General features: G+C 37.4%; 1 protein-coding gene across 2 annotated transcripts in view; it reads left to right on the forward strand.

The window, feature by feature from the left end:
* ADAM7 (ADAM metallopeptidase domain 7) overlaps positions 1 to 13,634 on the forward strand; it is a 52,577-nt gene extending 38,943 nt beyond the window's left edge. Inside the window, exons 17-23 of one of the 2 annotated variants that reach the window (XM_024996255.2) lie at positions 1,932 to 2,012; positions 3,355 to 3,433; positions 4,346 to 4,451; positions 4,830 to 4,929; positions 9,362 to 9,427; positions 11,070 to 11,126; positions 12,572 to 13,634. In XM_024996255.2, the coding sequence (XP_024852023.1) occupies positions 1,932 to 2,012; positions 3,355 to 3,433; positions 4,346 to 4,451; positions 4,830 to 4,929; positions 9,362 to 9,427; positions 11,070 to 11,126; positions 12,572 to 12,616 (534 nt within the window). In that variant the 3' untranslated portion in view covers positions 12,617 to 13,634. The remainder of the gene's footprint in view (positions 1 to 1,931; positions 2,013 to 3,354; positions 3,434 to 4,345; positions 4,452 to 4,829; positions 4,930 to 9,361; positions 9,428 to 11,069; positions 11,127 to 12,571) is intronic. The other variant, XM_024996256.2, reaches the window with a different exon arrangement.
* The last annotated feature ends 772 nt before the right edge of the window (positions 13,635 to 14,406 follow it).

Here is a 14,406-nt window from a genome sequence, read left to right on the forward strand (position 1 = left end):
AGGTCAAGAGCTTTCAATAACAGAGTGTATGAGGCATCAGTTTAAAGAAAATACCAAATAGTTTTCTGTTCACTTCAGGTAAGGAAAATCAGCCAGAGGTATCAAGCAAAAGTATGAGGTCCCCTTCATAGAGTGACTGGGATTCAACAAAGAAGTTGAAAGGGGAGCAGTTGTTAAAGAGCATTTAGTGATGGTGCAAACTCACCGTGACTAGGTACCACCACCGCACAGAGTACCTGATTCCTTCAAGAGAAAGCTTGTGCAGAAGTGCACCACCACTCATAATGCTGTTGGTTCCTCATAAGGGAAGCCGTGCATAGCAAACACTAGTCTATAGAGGTATCACAAAGACACTACTTATAGAATTTGTCATTTTCATATTTACACTATGTTTTAGACATGAGTTACTAGTTTTTTAGACATGAGGAACTTCAAATGCCTTAAAAGCATTCTAGTTTCTCTTAGCAGTTATTCTTTCTTGGTCAATTTAATTTGGCATAGCAAAGAGGGCAAGCATATGCCATTACACCTAGGTGCCCTTTTCCTTAGTTATACTACAGAATGTACAACATAGATAAGAAAAAAAAAGACAAAAAGAGAAGAGAAGGTAAGATAGAAAGATGTAGACTGCAGAGAGATTAAGAGTAGAGAAAAGAGGAAATTCGCTGGTTCGTTCTCTCATACAGAATTGCTCAAAATTGGTCTCTGTAGCTATCTCTTTAGTAAACATTTAAAATTGCAAAATAAAAATAAGAAACATCTCAGTATTTTCCTTTGGTTGAGCCTGAAATCCTTGAAAAGAGGTCAGCATGGGTTTTAAAACAAAGTTTCTCAGTGTTTAATCATGTATATAGAAAACCCATTCAGTAAACATAAGGAAAGAAGACTGAAAAACAGACATGAAAGAAACCAGGTGGTGAACAAAGGAGACAGTCTAAGAAATCAAAGATGATAGTTCCTGTGAAACTGATACATTTTTAGAAAGAGGAAAATCCTTTAGAAATAAATTAAATTTATATTTTAATGGATATATAACATTATATAGCAACATATATATTATATATATAATAAACATAATATTATAAAGCAACTATGCTCCACTAAAAATTAATTTAAAAAATAAAAGATGCTATTATTTAAAAATTTTTAAAAAGGGTACTAAATTTATAAAAATGATACAATTTGAAATCCAGAAGCACTGCCTTCAGAGTACAAAATGAATCATGATTGCTTTTATGCAATTTATGCAGTAAGCCATGGAATCAAAACTATAAAAAATCAGTAAATTGAAAGCTACTCTTCTTAAAAAATAAAACTAAGATGAAATTTCTAAAAAGAAAAGAAAGTGAATTAAAGTAAGATATGTAGTTCTAAGAAATCTGATACAGATTTAATAGGAATTCTAGATAAAGAAACTGTTTAGTCCCTTAGTCGTGTCTGACTCTTTGCAAATAAATGAGCTAAGATAAGCCAGGTAATAACCAAGAGCAACAGAACAGTAATTTGGTCATAAAACTTACCCCCCCCCAAAAGCATAATTTAAAACAAAATTAATAAGTATAAATCATAATAATAAGATTAATGGATATTGACAAAATGCCCAGCTAGCAACTGTGATATAACAAACATGGATCCTTATCAAATTAGAAGAAAATGTGGTAGAAATAATAGAAGAAATTGCTGCAATTACAATGGTAGAATCATTGATAGGTTAACATTTGAAGAAGTCATGAGGACATAGACATTATAATGATTAATGTATTTGTATATAACAATATTTGATTGTACAGTGCATTTTTTTCAAATACCCACTTAACATTTATAGAAGATTTCTTTTTCCACAGAAGACTCTACATGTGGTTTTTCATTAGGACAAATAATGCAAATTCTGAGTGAGTAATTCTAATTGATCTTGGTGACTTCATTTCTAGGTGTGCAGCAATGGTGAATGTGTGACTATTGAAAAGGCCTACAATTCAACTGATTGCTCTGCTCAGTGCAATGAAAATTCTGTAAGGTTTGACCCCTTTTTAAATTAATGTCTTACCAGTCACTTGTTTGCACAAGACTTCATTTCCGAGCCTGTGTATAAGTACAGGTGCACCCATGAGTGTGTGTGTGTGTATGTATATATGTATGCATGGTGATTTTTAAATCAAATATGCATTTGGGATCCATATTTTTTCATGCAGTAATAATACTGAACCAAAGAGCCAAACCAAGTGTTATACATAGATAATGCCAATATTGCAAGTATATGTCTTATCATTGGACTGGTAATCTAGAAACCCAGTAATTTATGTATGTATGAAGTTTAAACCAAAAGTTTAAAGTTGGGTCTATTGGGACTTCCTTGGCAGACCATGGTTAAGACTTTAAGACTTCACCTTCCAATACAAGAGATTCAGGTTCAATCCCTCATCGGGGAACTGAGCTCCCACATGCCTCTTGGCCCAAAACCCAGAGCATAAAACAGAAGCAATATTGTAACAAATTCAATAAAGACTTTAAAAATGATCTACTTCCAAAAAAACTTTTTAAAAAGTTGCATCTATCATAATTTCTCTTACAGTTAAATTATACCAGTACTAACATTAGCCCAAAGCTTTTGAGAAAAACAAACAAACAACAAACAAAAAAAGCAACAACAATTTTTTCACTCATTTTGACGCTGTTCAATACTAGCAGTATCTAGCAGTTTGCTTTTGTGGATAATATCTTTCCTAAATCAAATTAATCAGTAACACTATATAGAGTTGTACTCTTTCAAGAGTTTTATATATATATTAAATTTTAAAAGTTTCATAATTGAAAGATAAGTACTATTCCTATGCCTTCTTTTAGAGATTGTGAAGCAGTCACACTGATATTCTATGAAAGGAAAAGCTGAGCTTTCAGTATAGAAACAGTGTATGTCCTTAACCATTACACAATGCTTTTGGATGAAGTAAGCATTTATGTCACTGCTTTTTTTCCCTCACATTAATGTCATCTCACAAAATCTAGTTGAAGTCTTCTCTTTGGCTATGATATGCCCAAATTTGGCAAGAGCTATTCATTCAATAAGATTGATGGCTTCTGGAAAGATAAGCCAAACCATCTGGTTCATTGAGTTTCAAATTTGTCAGAATCCTTCTCTTGCTCTAAGGCCATCTTCAAAGATAGCTGCTCCTTGTATTTTATTGCCTTATTTTTCCCAACCTTGATTTTGGATTAGTTAATTAGTCAATAAAATGTTCATGAGTGTGTGGGTGTGTGTATTTTGGGTGTGTGTGAACACTAAGCTGAATGAGGTGGAAAACACAAGTTTTATGTCAGTCATGTGATGAATTATTTGATTTATGGCTCTTGCAGGTGGATGACGGTGAACTTGAGTGTCAGTGTGAGGGAATTCAGGCCTCTACGGAATGGGAGGAAACCTTAAATGTTACCAGTGAGCATCCCAGAATAATATACTATCTTAGAACATCCTGGTGGTCCTGTTGCTAAGACTCTGTGCTTCCACTAAAAGGGGCATAGGTTCAATCTTTGGTCAGGGGAGTTCTGCATTCTGTGAACTGCGACCAAAAAATAAATAAATAATAATCATTAAAAAATATATAGGGGCTTGCCTGGTAGCTCAGTGGTAAAGATTTTGCCTGCCAATGTAGGAGACATGGGTTTGATCCCTGGGTTGGGAAGATCCCCTGGGGTAGGAAATGGCAACTCACTCCAGTATTTTTGCCTGGGAAATCCCATGCACAGAGGAGCCTGGCAGGCTACAGTTCATGGGGTCACAAAGGGTCGGACACGACTTAGCAACTAAACAATAAAACAACAAAGTATATACACATAATATCTTGCATATATATCAGAAACCTCACCAGTGAGAATACTTTCTGCTTATATGCCAGGTCTGCTACACATGTGTTGTATTTCTGTATGGATTTGTATGATATTTTTCTTATTGTTAATGTTTAAATACCCAAGTTTGAATTTACTACAATTAATCTGGAATGAATGTATCTTCTTCCAGTTAAATGTAGATTAGTTCCTTCAAGAACCCTTAACCCAGTAAGACCTTTTCTAGTCAGTTAAACACTGATAATCCAAATTTTTCCACCGACTGGGATTCTCTTAAACATAATGTAATCTTGGGTGGAAAGTCCATTCCTAATACAGATAATAATTTGTACAATGTCCTGGTCTTTGACTTTATTTAAAAAAAAAAAAAAAACAGAGGAGGGTAGAATTAAAGTCCTTCAAGGAAGACAGAAACATAACTTTAACATCTCAGTTAAATGTTAAGATTCCATTGTTCCAAGGTTGATGTCTTGGCTGAAGCTCATGTGTTTTCATGTTACAGATCTCTGCATCCTGGTGGTCGTGCTTTTCCTGGTTATTTTTGGTGTTGTGGTTGTCATATTACTAATTCGTTACAAAAAGTGTATTAGGTTGAAGCAAGTTCAAAGGTAGGTCTGTATTCTTTATGTGTTGAAGGGGACCATTACCAAGACAGTATAAACTTTGTGGCCACAAAGAATATTTGATGGGAAGAAGGTATAAACCTCTTACTGAAGACCAAGTAAAAGTGTAACAAGTTGAGCTTTTACACACTTCATTCTCATTCAGATGTTAGCCCCATGGTTCCCAACTTCTCTGCACATCAGAATTACAAGTTTGTTTGTTTTTTTTTTTACGCTAAATTTGATTCCTCCTTCAGATGTAATTGTTATAGAGTGGCACATGAGTATCAATCAGTCTTTTAAAAATCTCCTAGATGATTTACTATTAACCATAGGCTTATCCCATACTATAGCTGGTATCAATATTCAATTCCTTCTTGACAGCCCACCTCGAGAAACCCTAGGAGTGGAGAATAAAGCATACTTTGGTGATGAGCAGCAGACAAGGAATGAGCCCATCTTACCTGATATTCATCCTCTACATGTAAGAAAATATTGATTGCACTAGTTTTAATCAATTGCAAAAGTAGCTGTATGTATGTTTGAAGTGAACTATCCCTAAGCTAAGTGAAGTGGGAAATGTAGAAGAATAGTCTAACATGATTCCATATCAATGATCTTCTATTGACAGATAAGGAAGGAAAGAATGTCAGGACTGAAATAAATCAAGACATTATTTCTGAAGAATATATTGGTTAAATAAAATACTAATTTGTGCACAGCTAGAAAATTTTACAAATATAAACCACCACTGGGATATAAGACAAGTCTTAATAAATCTAAAAGAGTTGGTGTCATACAAAATATGTCCTCAAAATAAAATTCTATTAGAAATCAGTGGCAGAAAAATATTGGGAAAAGTCTTTTTCTCATAAAAATTAAAAATGTACCGTGTATAGTGTTAAGAGATTAATATTCAGGGGTGAAAGTATAATTGTGTGCAAGGAGGAGGTCATTACTTTAAGATTGGAAAGTGGTTAATTTAGAGGGGTAGGAAGTGGGTGGCAGTAATGATGGGAAACTTGAAATTTCTTAATCAGTTTAGTAATTACAAGGGTATTTACCTTAAATGTTTCATTAAGCCACGAATCTGTTTTGTGTATTTTTTTTAGTCTGTATTGTATTTTCTCATGAAATGACTAGAAATGAATAAGGATGATAATGCCAATTATTAGTGGGGATATACAGAGTGAAAACTCTCATAAAAGCTAATGAAAATTTAAATGGTACAACCAGTAGGTAAAACTGATACTATGGCCTAAAACTGATCATACACATTCCCTGTAATCTAGCAATTTCGGTCATATGAATACACCCAACAGAAAGAGGTACATGTGCATATCAGAAAACATCAACAATAATGTTCCAACAGCATTATTTGCAAAAAGCAAAAATAATACAAATATTTAGTAACAAAAAAGGGGAATGATTCACTATATATTCATACAGTGGAATACTACAGAGAAGGAAAAATGGACAAACTATAGATGTTTACAACATATTATAGGTGATGTAATACTACCACAAACATACTGCTAGACAACATGTCAGACTCAAAGGCAAACTGTACAGTTCAACTTACATAAGTTCGAACTAACAAAACCAATCTATGATATTAGATGTCCGGGTAGTTGTTATCACAGGGAAGAGTGGATTTTGAGGGGGTAGGGGGTGGCAGTACAGTTCTTTTTTTGATCTTGGTGGAGCTTGGTTACCCAGATGTGCTCATTTGTGGAAAATTCACCCATCTCAACACTTTTTATTCATATATTTCTTTGTGTATCTTTTTACTTTAAAGGGAAAGCTTATTAAAATAATACCTATAGAAATAATAATAATAAAAAAAGATGACAATCCTGGAGAAATCCCAGCAAGTTATGGCTTGTTTAGTACCTTTAACAATAGTTATGATTTCCAGTGTATTTGGCTCAGTGGGGGGAAAACAAGTGTGAGTGCTGATTAAGAAGCTACGAAAGCATTCTTTAAAAAAATTAACCAATGAAGAAAACTTGGTGATAAGATTATACCAATGCAACTGCCCACAAGGACCTATTTCTTGAAGGAAGTATGAACTGCTTATTGATAGATGCAAATGCCAATGAAAATATAGTGGTGTTAGTGTTTAAAATTAGAAATTTTTTTTGGTTAGTGATCTTGCCCCAACTCTCCATTTCTGATAAGTCCTGTGCTTTTTACTGTACAGTATTATAGAACATGCTCCCACCATACCCCCAGGGACATATCTATGACATGATAGTAGAAAGGTTTTTACTGAACTTCTCTTACTCAGGATTGTATACTCCTTCTGTGGTAATATGATGGTTTCTCATTTTTATCCATGCTTACTTTTTATTATGACAATAGTGACCCCAAGAAACAAGTCTTCATTGTCCACTCAGATGAACAGGAAATATTGTGTGGTACTTTTTTAAGCTTACACTGAGATTTTCTGATATGGAAACACAGGATGTCAATATCAGGGTTAAATAAGAAACTGTATATAACTGCACTTAGCCCCGTGTTTATATATATTTAGCACTTAATGTCTGTTAATTATCTACTATGCCTCATGCACTGTTGCAGTAGATTTCCCAATTGTATTTTCTTTAAAGTAATATGCAAAACAGTTTCACTCTCAGAGAAGGTAGTCGGGAGAAGGTAGTCTGACTATATGCTGTTGTTCAGTCACTATGTCATGTCTGATTCTTTGCAATCCCATGGACTGCAGCACGTCAGTTTCCTCTGTCTTTCACTAACTCCTGTTGTTAGTGTTAGGAGAAGGCGATGGCACCCCACTCCAGGACTCTTGCCTGGAGAATCCCAGGGACGGAGGAGCCTGGTGGGCTGCCGTCTATGGGGTCTCACAGAGTTGGACACGACTGAAGTGACTTAGCAGCAGTTAGTGTTAGACACTCAGTTGTGTCTGACTCTTTGCGATCCCGTGGACTATAGCCCATCAGGGTCCTCTGTCCATGGAATTCTCCAGGCAAGAATACTGGAGTGAGTAGGCATTCCCTTCTCTAGGGGATCTTCCCGACCCAGAAATTGAACCAGAGTCTCTGCATTACAGGCAGATTCTTTGCTATCTGAGCCACCAGGGAAGCCCCTATCTCCCAGAGTTTGCTCAGATTCATGTCCATTGAGTCGGTGATGCTATCTAACCATCTCATCCTCTGACCACATGAACAATGATAAATAGTTACCAGAAGTTCAAATAGAGCCTGGGGCATATTTGTTGCACTTCTAGAATACAAAATCCCTAAGAGCTATCCAAAATTTTAGTTAAATGGGGGAACTTAGAAAGTGAAAGTGAAGTCGCTCAGTCATGTCCGACTCTTTGCGACCCCATAGACTGCAGCCTGCCAGGCTCCTCTGTCCATGGGATTTTCCAGGCAACAATACTGGAGTGGCCTGCCATTTCCTTCTCCAGGGGATCTTCCCAACCCAGGGATTGAACCCGGGTCTCCTGGATTGTAGGCAGATGCTTTTACCGTCTGAGCCACCAGGGAAGTCCGAAATTTTAGTTAAATGGGGGAACTTAGAAGAAGAGTTTAATAAATATTTGGGTGAATTTAGCTATATAGAATAATATGGGGCTTCCCAGGTAGCACGGTGATAAAGAATCTTCCTGCCAATGAAAGAAACATAAGAGACACAGGTTCGACCCATGATTCAGGAAGATCCCCAGGAGGAAGAAATGACCACCCCTCCAATATTCTTGCCTGGAGAATCCCATGGACAGAGAAGCCTGGCAGGCTATAGTCCATGGAGTCACAAAGAGTCAGATATGACTAAGCAACTGAGCACACACATGCACATAGCATGATATACTGTAAGTGTAGATTGTACAGGACTGGAGAAGGCATTGGCAGCCCACTCGGGTCCTCTTGCCTGGAAAATCCCATGGACGGAGGAGCCTGGTAGGCTACAGTCCATGGGGTTGCTAAGAGTTGGACACAGCTGAGCGACTTCACTTTCACTTTTCACTTTAATGGATTGGGGAAGGAAATGGCAACCCACTCCAGTGTTCTTGCCTGGAGAATCCCAGGGACGGGGGAATCTGGTGGGCTGCTGTCTATGAGGTCGCACAGAGTCGGACACGACTGAAGCCACTTAGCAGCAGCAGCAGCAGATTGTAGAGGACAGTTTGAGTCCTTGCATTTCTTGTTTAGGCTTTTTGTATTATTTGTCATAAAATTATATAAATCATGATTCAACTGATGCCTGTTTGATACATTAGTTACCCATCAAAAGGCTAGTTCTTAGGAAAACAGTGGTTTGGGGAAGGATGGTGTTTGGGATCCTTTTTTCAGTTACATTAATGATGCTTGGTTAGATTTTTGGTACCCAGGGCCTCTCCCGGTTCTGTTTCCACTGAACCGTTCTTTCTGATTGTATTATAAAAACCACTGAGGGTTAAGAGACAGCACCTAACAAAGGGTAACCTAGGCCAGAACGTAAAGAAACTCCTGGGCTTCCCAGGTGGCACTAGTGGTAAAGAACCTGCCTGCAATGCAGGAGACATAAGAGATATGGGTTCAATCCCTGGGTCAGGAAGATCCCCTGGAGGAGGGCATGGAAACACACTCTAGTTATTCTTGTCTGGAGAATCTCATGGACAGAGGAGCCTGGCGGGCTGCAGTCCATGGGGTCTCAAAGAGTTTAAAATAACTTAGCACTAACACATGCAAAGAAACTCCCACTCTCTCAAAAGTATGATTGCTTTATAGGTAGGTTCTTAGACTCATCCTTCACAAGAGAACAACCTAGGCAAGAATGTTATCTCTGTGTGTTGCAACATTTGTACATTTACTAAGACTATATTCTAGGGAGGACTCGAAAAATGATTCTGTAGGCATGGGAAACAGTCCTATTTGAGCATTAACTGGAGGCTTAAGAGTATCTCTTTTCACCAGCGAAGAAACACAGAGTCCTTGGAGAGACTTCCAACCAGCTTCTCCAGTCCACACTACATCACTTTGGTATGTCCCTCCTCTGTATTAGTTGTGCTAATCTGTGTCCGTATCACTAATAATCTTGGTGCCACTTAACCACTCATCAGTTCCTTGAAAAGGTCCAGTGATATAACACAGCTCTCTGACTCTGGGCAGAAATAGGAACTTCTCAGCAGGGCTGGGATTACGGTGATAGGAGTACAATGACTCCTGTAAGTACACAGATTCTGTCTTTATTTAAAACACTGACTGTCTCATCATGAAGTCTTGGAAATTAGTTCTGATTTTTTAAAAAAACACAGTAACATGTTATTTACTATGATCACAGAGCTTGTCTGTAGCCCTTGAATGTTATTCCTGGGACAATGCCTTGCTTACCCTGCTGTAGACCCAGCCCTGGTTCTCAGGGGTCAAGCTGAATGATGGCTTCCAGAGAGGCCTTGAGCAGCAGAGGGCTTTCCACTAACTGAGGAGGTGTGTTTCTCAAATCAATATTGATGACAGAGAAACCAAGTAGTTAAATCAGCACACACATGCATGAGAGACATGGAGCCAAAACAGAGACATTACATAAGTAGGAAAGCAGAGAAGTAAAATACATCTTTCTTTACGATAAACAAGCCCAGATATTTTTCCTTAGCTCAGATTTATAGGTTTCTTTTATAATTTTTACCACCATATTGTTACTCAGTCGCTCAGCCATGTCTGACTCTTTGCTACTCCATGGATTGCAGCATGCCAGTCTTCCCTGTTCTTCACTATCTCCCAGAGCATGCTCAAACTCATGTCCATTGAGTCAGTGATGCTATCTAACCATCTCATCCCCTTCTGCCCCCTTCTCATCCTGTCCTCAGTCTTTCCCAGAATCAGGGTCTTTTCCAATGAGTCAGCTCTGCGCATCAGGTGTCCAAAGTATTGGAGCTTCAGCATCTGTCTTTCCAATGTTCAGGGTTGATTTCCTTTAGGATTGACTGGTTGGATCTCCTTGCAGTTCGAGGGACTCTCAAGAATCTTCTCCAGCACCACAGTTCAAAAGCATCAATTCTTCAGTGCTCAGCCTTCTTTAGGAGATGATTATTTGTGACAGGAAATTTGAGTGAATCATACAATCTCTGAATATGCACCAATATCTCATAATCTCCAGTGTCTTTGATGGGCTTACTTCCCAAAGTTGTCATTTACTTGGATGCAAAAAGAAGAGAGAGATTACAGAGTCTCTAAGATCACCTGAACCACTGGAGTCTTTATCTGCACCAGTATCCTCAAGTACACATAGAACATGTATTATTTAGAGCTGGGTGCTAATCACCAAGATGCTCAACTATGTCTCTATAAAATCAGCAATTCTCATTGTGCATTCTTTAATGGATAGAAGGGGTGACCAAGACAGTGTTCAGTCTGTGACTTCACAGAATCCTCATATCACACAAAAGGGTCTCAGAGCATGCTGGACAGGCAGGGTGGTTACAGCAAGGCTAACAAGAAAACATGGTTTCTGATAAAACGTCACTTAACCAGTACCACCCCCACCCTCACCCACCTTTGCCCACTTCATTCCTACACAGTCTTAGTTTTTCATGGATCAAAAAGAGGTGGTCTGAGTGTGTATGTGTGTCTGTGCACGATATCTTCTGGTTCAGTTCCTGACACAACAAAACGTTTATTATAGAAATCTGCAAATAAAGAACACAGAGGAATGGCAGATCCCAATTCAAGTGCCAAAATGGTAAGTTCCCACATCAAATGGTTCCCTCCTTTTCAAATGCTAGCTTATTTTTGTGTTTTTTGCCTACTCGTTGATTGGAGGGATTCTCTGTTCTTATCAAAAGATTGAGATGATTAAAATTGTTTTCCGTGATGTGCTTAAATGTCTCACAGATAATTCAGCAGTGCTCATTTTAGTCCAAGAGTTTTCAACCTTACCAAAGGAGTAAGCTAGAATTTAACAGTGTCAGAGTCTGAATGCATTTAGGAAACAATAACAAAAACAAAATAAAGATATAGAAAATGGGCTCCCCTGGTGGTTCAGTGGTAAAGAATCTGCCTGCCAACACAGGAGATGAGAGTTTGATCCCTGGTTTAAGAAGATCCCCTGGAGGAGGAAATGGCAACCCACTCTAGTATTCTTGCCTGGGAAATCCCGTGGACAGAGGATCCTGGAGGACTACAGTCCACAGGGTCGCAAAGAGTCCAAAATGACTGAGCAACTAAACAATTATAGAAAAGTTATCCTTTCTAATGGAAGAGTTTGCTGCATGATTGCTTTGCGAAAGTTTTCACTTACAAATCAATAATTCACTAAACCTGATGTATAATTTTATTTTGAATGAGTATGTCTAATGATAGAAAATTTATCAAAAATTTGTAATTTTTGCAAAGGGAGACAAAAGAGCATTGTGTGACTGACTTCATTTTAGAGTTTTTGTTTTCATTCCCTCATTCATCCATTCATTGACTTTTCTTGAGTCTTTACAAAGTACTGGGTTAATAGGAGGGTTTTCCCTAGAAAGCATTCTCCTGGAAATCCTGCCCAGTACACTTTCCCTTTTGGGATGGAGAAGGAAATGTTTTTTAGAAATGTGTTCTTTTTTTAAATATAATTTTATTTATTCTATTTTTGGCTGTGCTAGGTCTTTGTTGCTGTGCAGGCTTTTCTCTAGTTGCGGCTGGGGTGGGGGGCAGCTATTCTCTAGTTGTGGTGTGAGGGTTTCTCATTGCGGTGGCTTCTCTTGTGGAGCATGGGCTCTAGAGCACAGGCTCAGTAGCTGCGGTGCACAGTCTTGGTTGCCCTGCTGCATCTGGGATCTTCCCTGGGCCAGGAATCAAACCCATTGTCTCCAGAAATGTTTTCAAGCTGTCCTTCCACTCCACAAAGATGAAGCTGTCTCACATTGGAGAGCAGAGAGAGATGGTCCTTAGGGCAAGCAAACTGTTTGCCTTTCTGTATTAAAAAACAAAACGGCTTTCTTTCTTCTGTGACAGACTGGTCAATTTTACAATAACTGCTTAATCAGCCATGGCTAAGGAGATCTGGGAAAGCATGCATAAATATAGTACAACAGAATGTAAAAAGGTTACCGTAATTAGCAGATATAGATGAGTCACTGAAATATAACATGCTTATAGATTTTGCAGAAAATAATTCACTTTTAACCATCTCTTTTTATTTAGAGCTTGAAATTGGATATCCAAAATGGCTGTGCGAGGCTAGGCTGAGGATCCTGGAAGCAAGATCTTCTTAACCTTCCCTAGATATTTGCTACACAAATTCTGGTAGTTTCTCAGCTGTTCTTTATCCAGACAGAACATGCTGAAGAGAAGCAGTATCTTTCTATAACATTTACTTGTAGAATTCACAACCTGTGGCTTAGACATATGCTAATATATCAAAAAAAAAAAAAACTATCCTTTTTTACATGCTCCTTTAGCTTCATACAACAATAAGTAGTCTTCTTACACTAGTATGTTCTTGCAAAATATTAATCTAATTACTTAAAACTTGGAAGTAAATTACAATGTTGAATCTAAGAAGGAAAACATCTTTTATTACAGGTTATTGCTTTGGGAACATAAAAGTACTTCTCTTAATTTGAACCTGACATAATTACCACTAATTATAGTTTAAATAAAGTTCTCTCCTGCGGAGATGCCGAGGAAATCCATGCAGGAAGAATCAGATTCCACTTCCTAATTAAAAGGTCAATGGCTGTTCTGATCATTCCCTATCGCTGAAGGAGGAAAAAGAATAATCATTTTGGCTACCAAATCTTTCTTAAACTTGTGAGGGTGGCCAAAGAGGACATGAAGCTCTCCTGGTCATTCAAAAAGCCTAGAAGTCAATTCTAACTTCCTTAATTTTTTAGACTTCTTGAAAACTAGCCAGAAAACTCATAGACGTACAAAATTTTCAAAAAACTGACTCCAGCAGAGAGGAAATACAATTTCCATGAAAGGCTTTTGAGATCCTTGCAATATATGGGTTTGAGCACTCCAGTGTGCAATTTCTGTGCTGTTTCCAGTTGATTACTTTGGTATGTGGGGTTGTCCTGGGAATGATTTCAGCTCTTTCTTATAAGAGAGCATCTCATCATGTTCTCCTATGTTCTCTATTTTCTTTTTTCTTAACTGCTCAAGCTATCCGCAATCATTTTTTAATTTACTGAAATAAAGGTTTTAAGTGCTAAATGCAAATTTTCTGATTCAATTAAATAAAAGCTGCAAATGAAAGAAGAAAGCTGGTTGTTCCTGGTGCATTTCTGTTGCAATGCCGACTGATTGATGGGAGGAGCTAGTTAAATCAGCAAAGGATAGCAGTGACTCAGCACTTTATACCTAGTGTGCTTTCAGTAAGCATCTGTTCTTATTAAAGCCATTCCTTGAGAAAGAATACTGATAAATGCATGCTTAAAGAAAACATGCTAATTGAAACATTTTATGTAAATTTCTGAAAAAAGAAAAATTCTGTATCATATACACTAGCCTCATTAAAGCAAGCAATAATCTTCATGTCCAAGACAAATGTCATGTGATACTGCTTATATGGGAAGTCTAAAAAAGTGGTATAAATCAGCTTATTTGCAGAAATAGACTCACAGATGTAGAAAACAAACATGATTACTGGGCTGGGGGCAAGGATAAATAGGGAGATTGGAATTGACATATATCCACATATCTATATAAAAATAGATAACTGTTCAATACTCTGTAATGACCTATATGGGAAAAAATATTAAAAAAGTGAATATATGTATATGTACAAGTGATTCACTTTGCTGTACATCTGAAACTAACGCAACATTGTATATCAACTATGAATAGTGTTTTTTTTTTTTAAATTGACAAAATGGAGAGATGTTCACATATTCCAGTCCCCTGGACAATACATGTGTTGATGAACAATATACATTTTGGTGATATCTTATTCTCCCTTTAAAAGAATGATTTTTTGTTTTTGATTTGTTACTTTCCTTATTGTTCCCACATCTCCTTCAGGGAACTCTCCATCA

Source organism: Bos taurus, chromosome 8 (assembly GCF_002263795.3).
Source record: "Bos taurus isolate L1 Dominette 01449 registration number 42190680 breed Hereford chromosome 8, ARS-UCD2.0, whole genome shotgun sequence".
NCBI lineage: Eukaryota > Metazoa > Chordata > Mammalia > Artiodactyla > Bovidae > Bos > Bos taurus.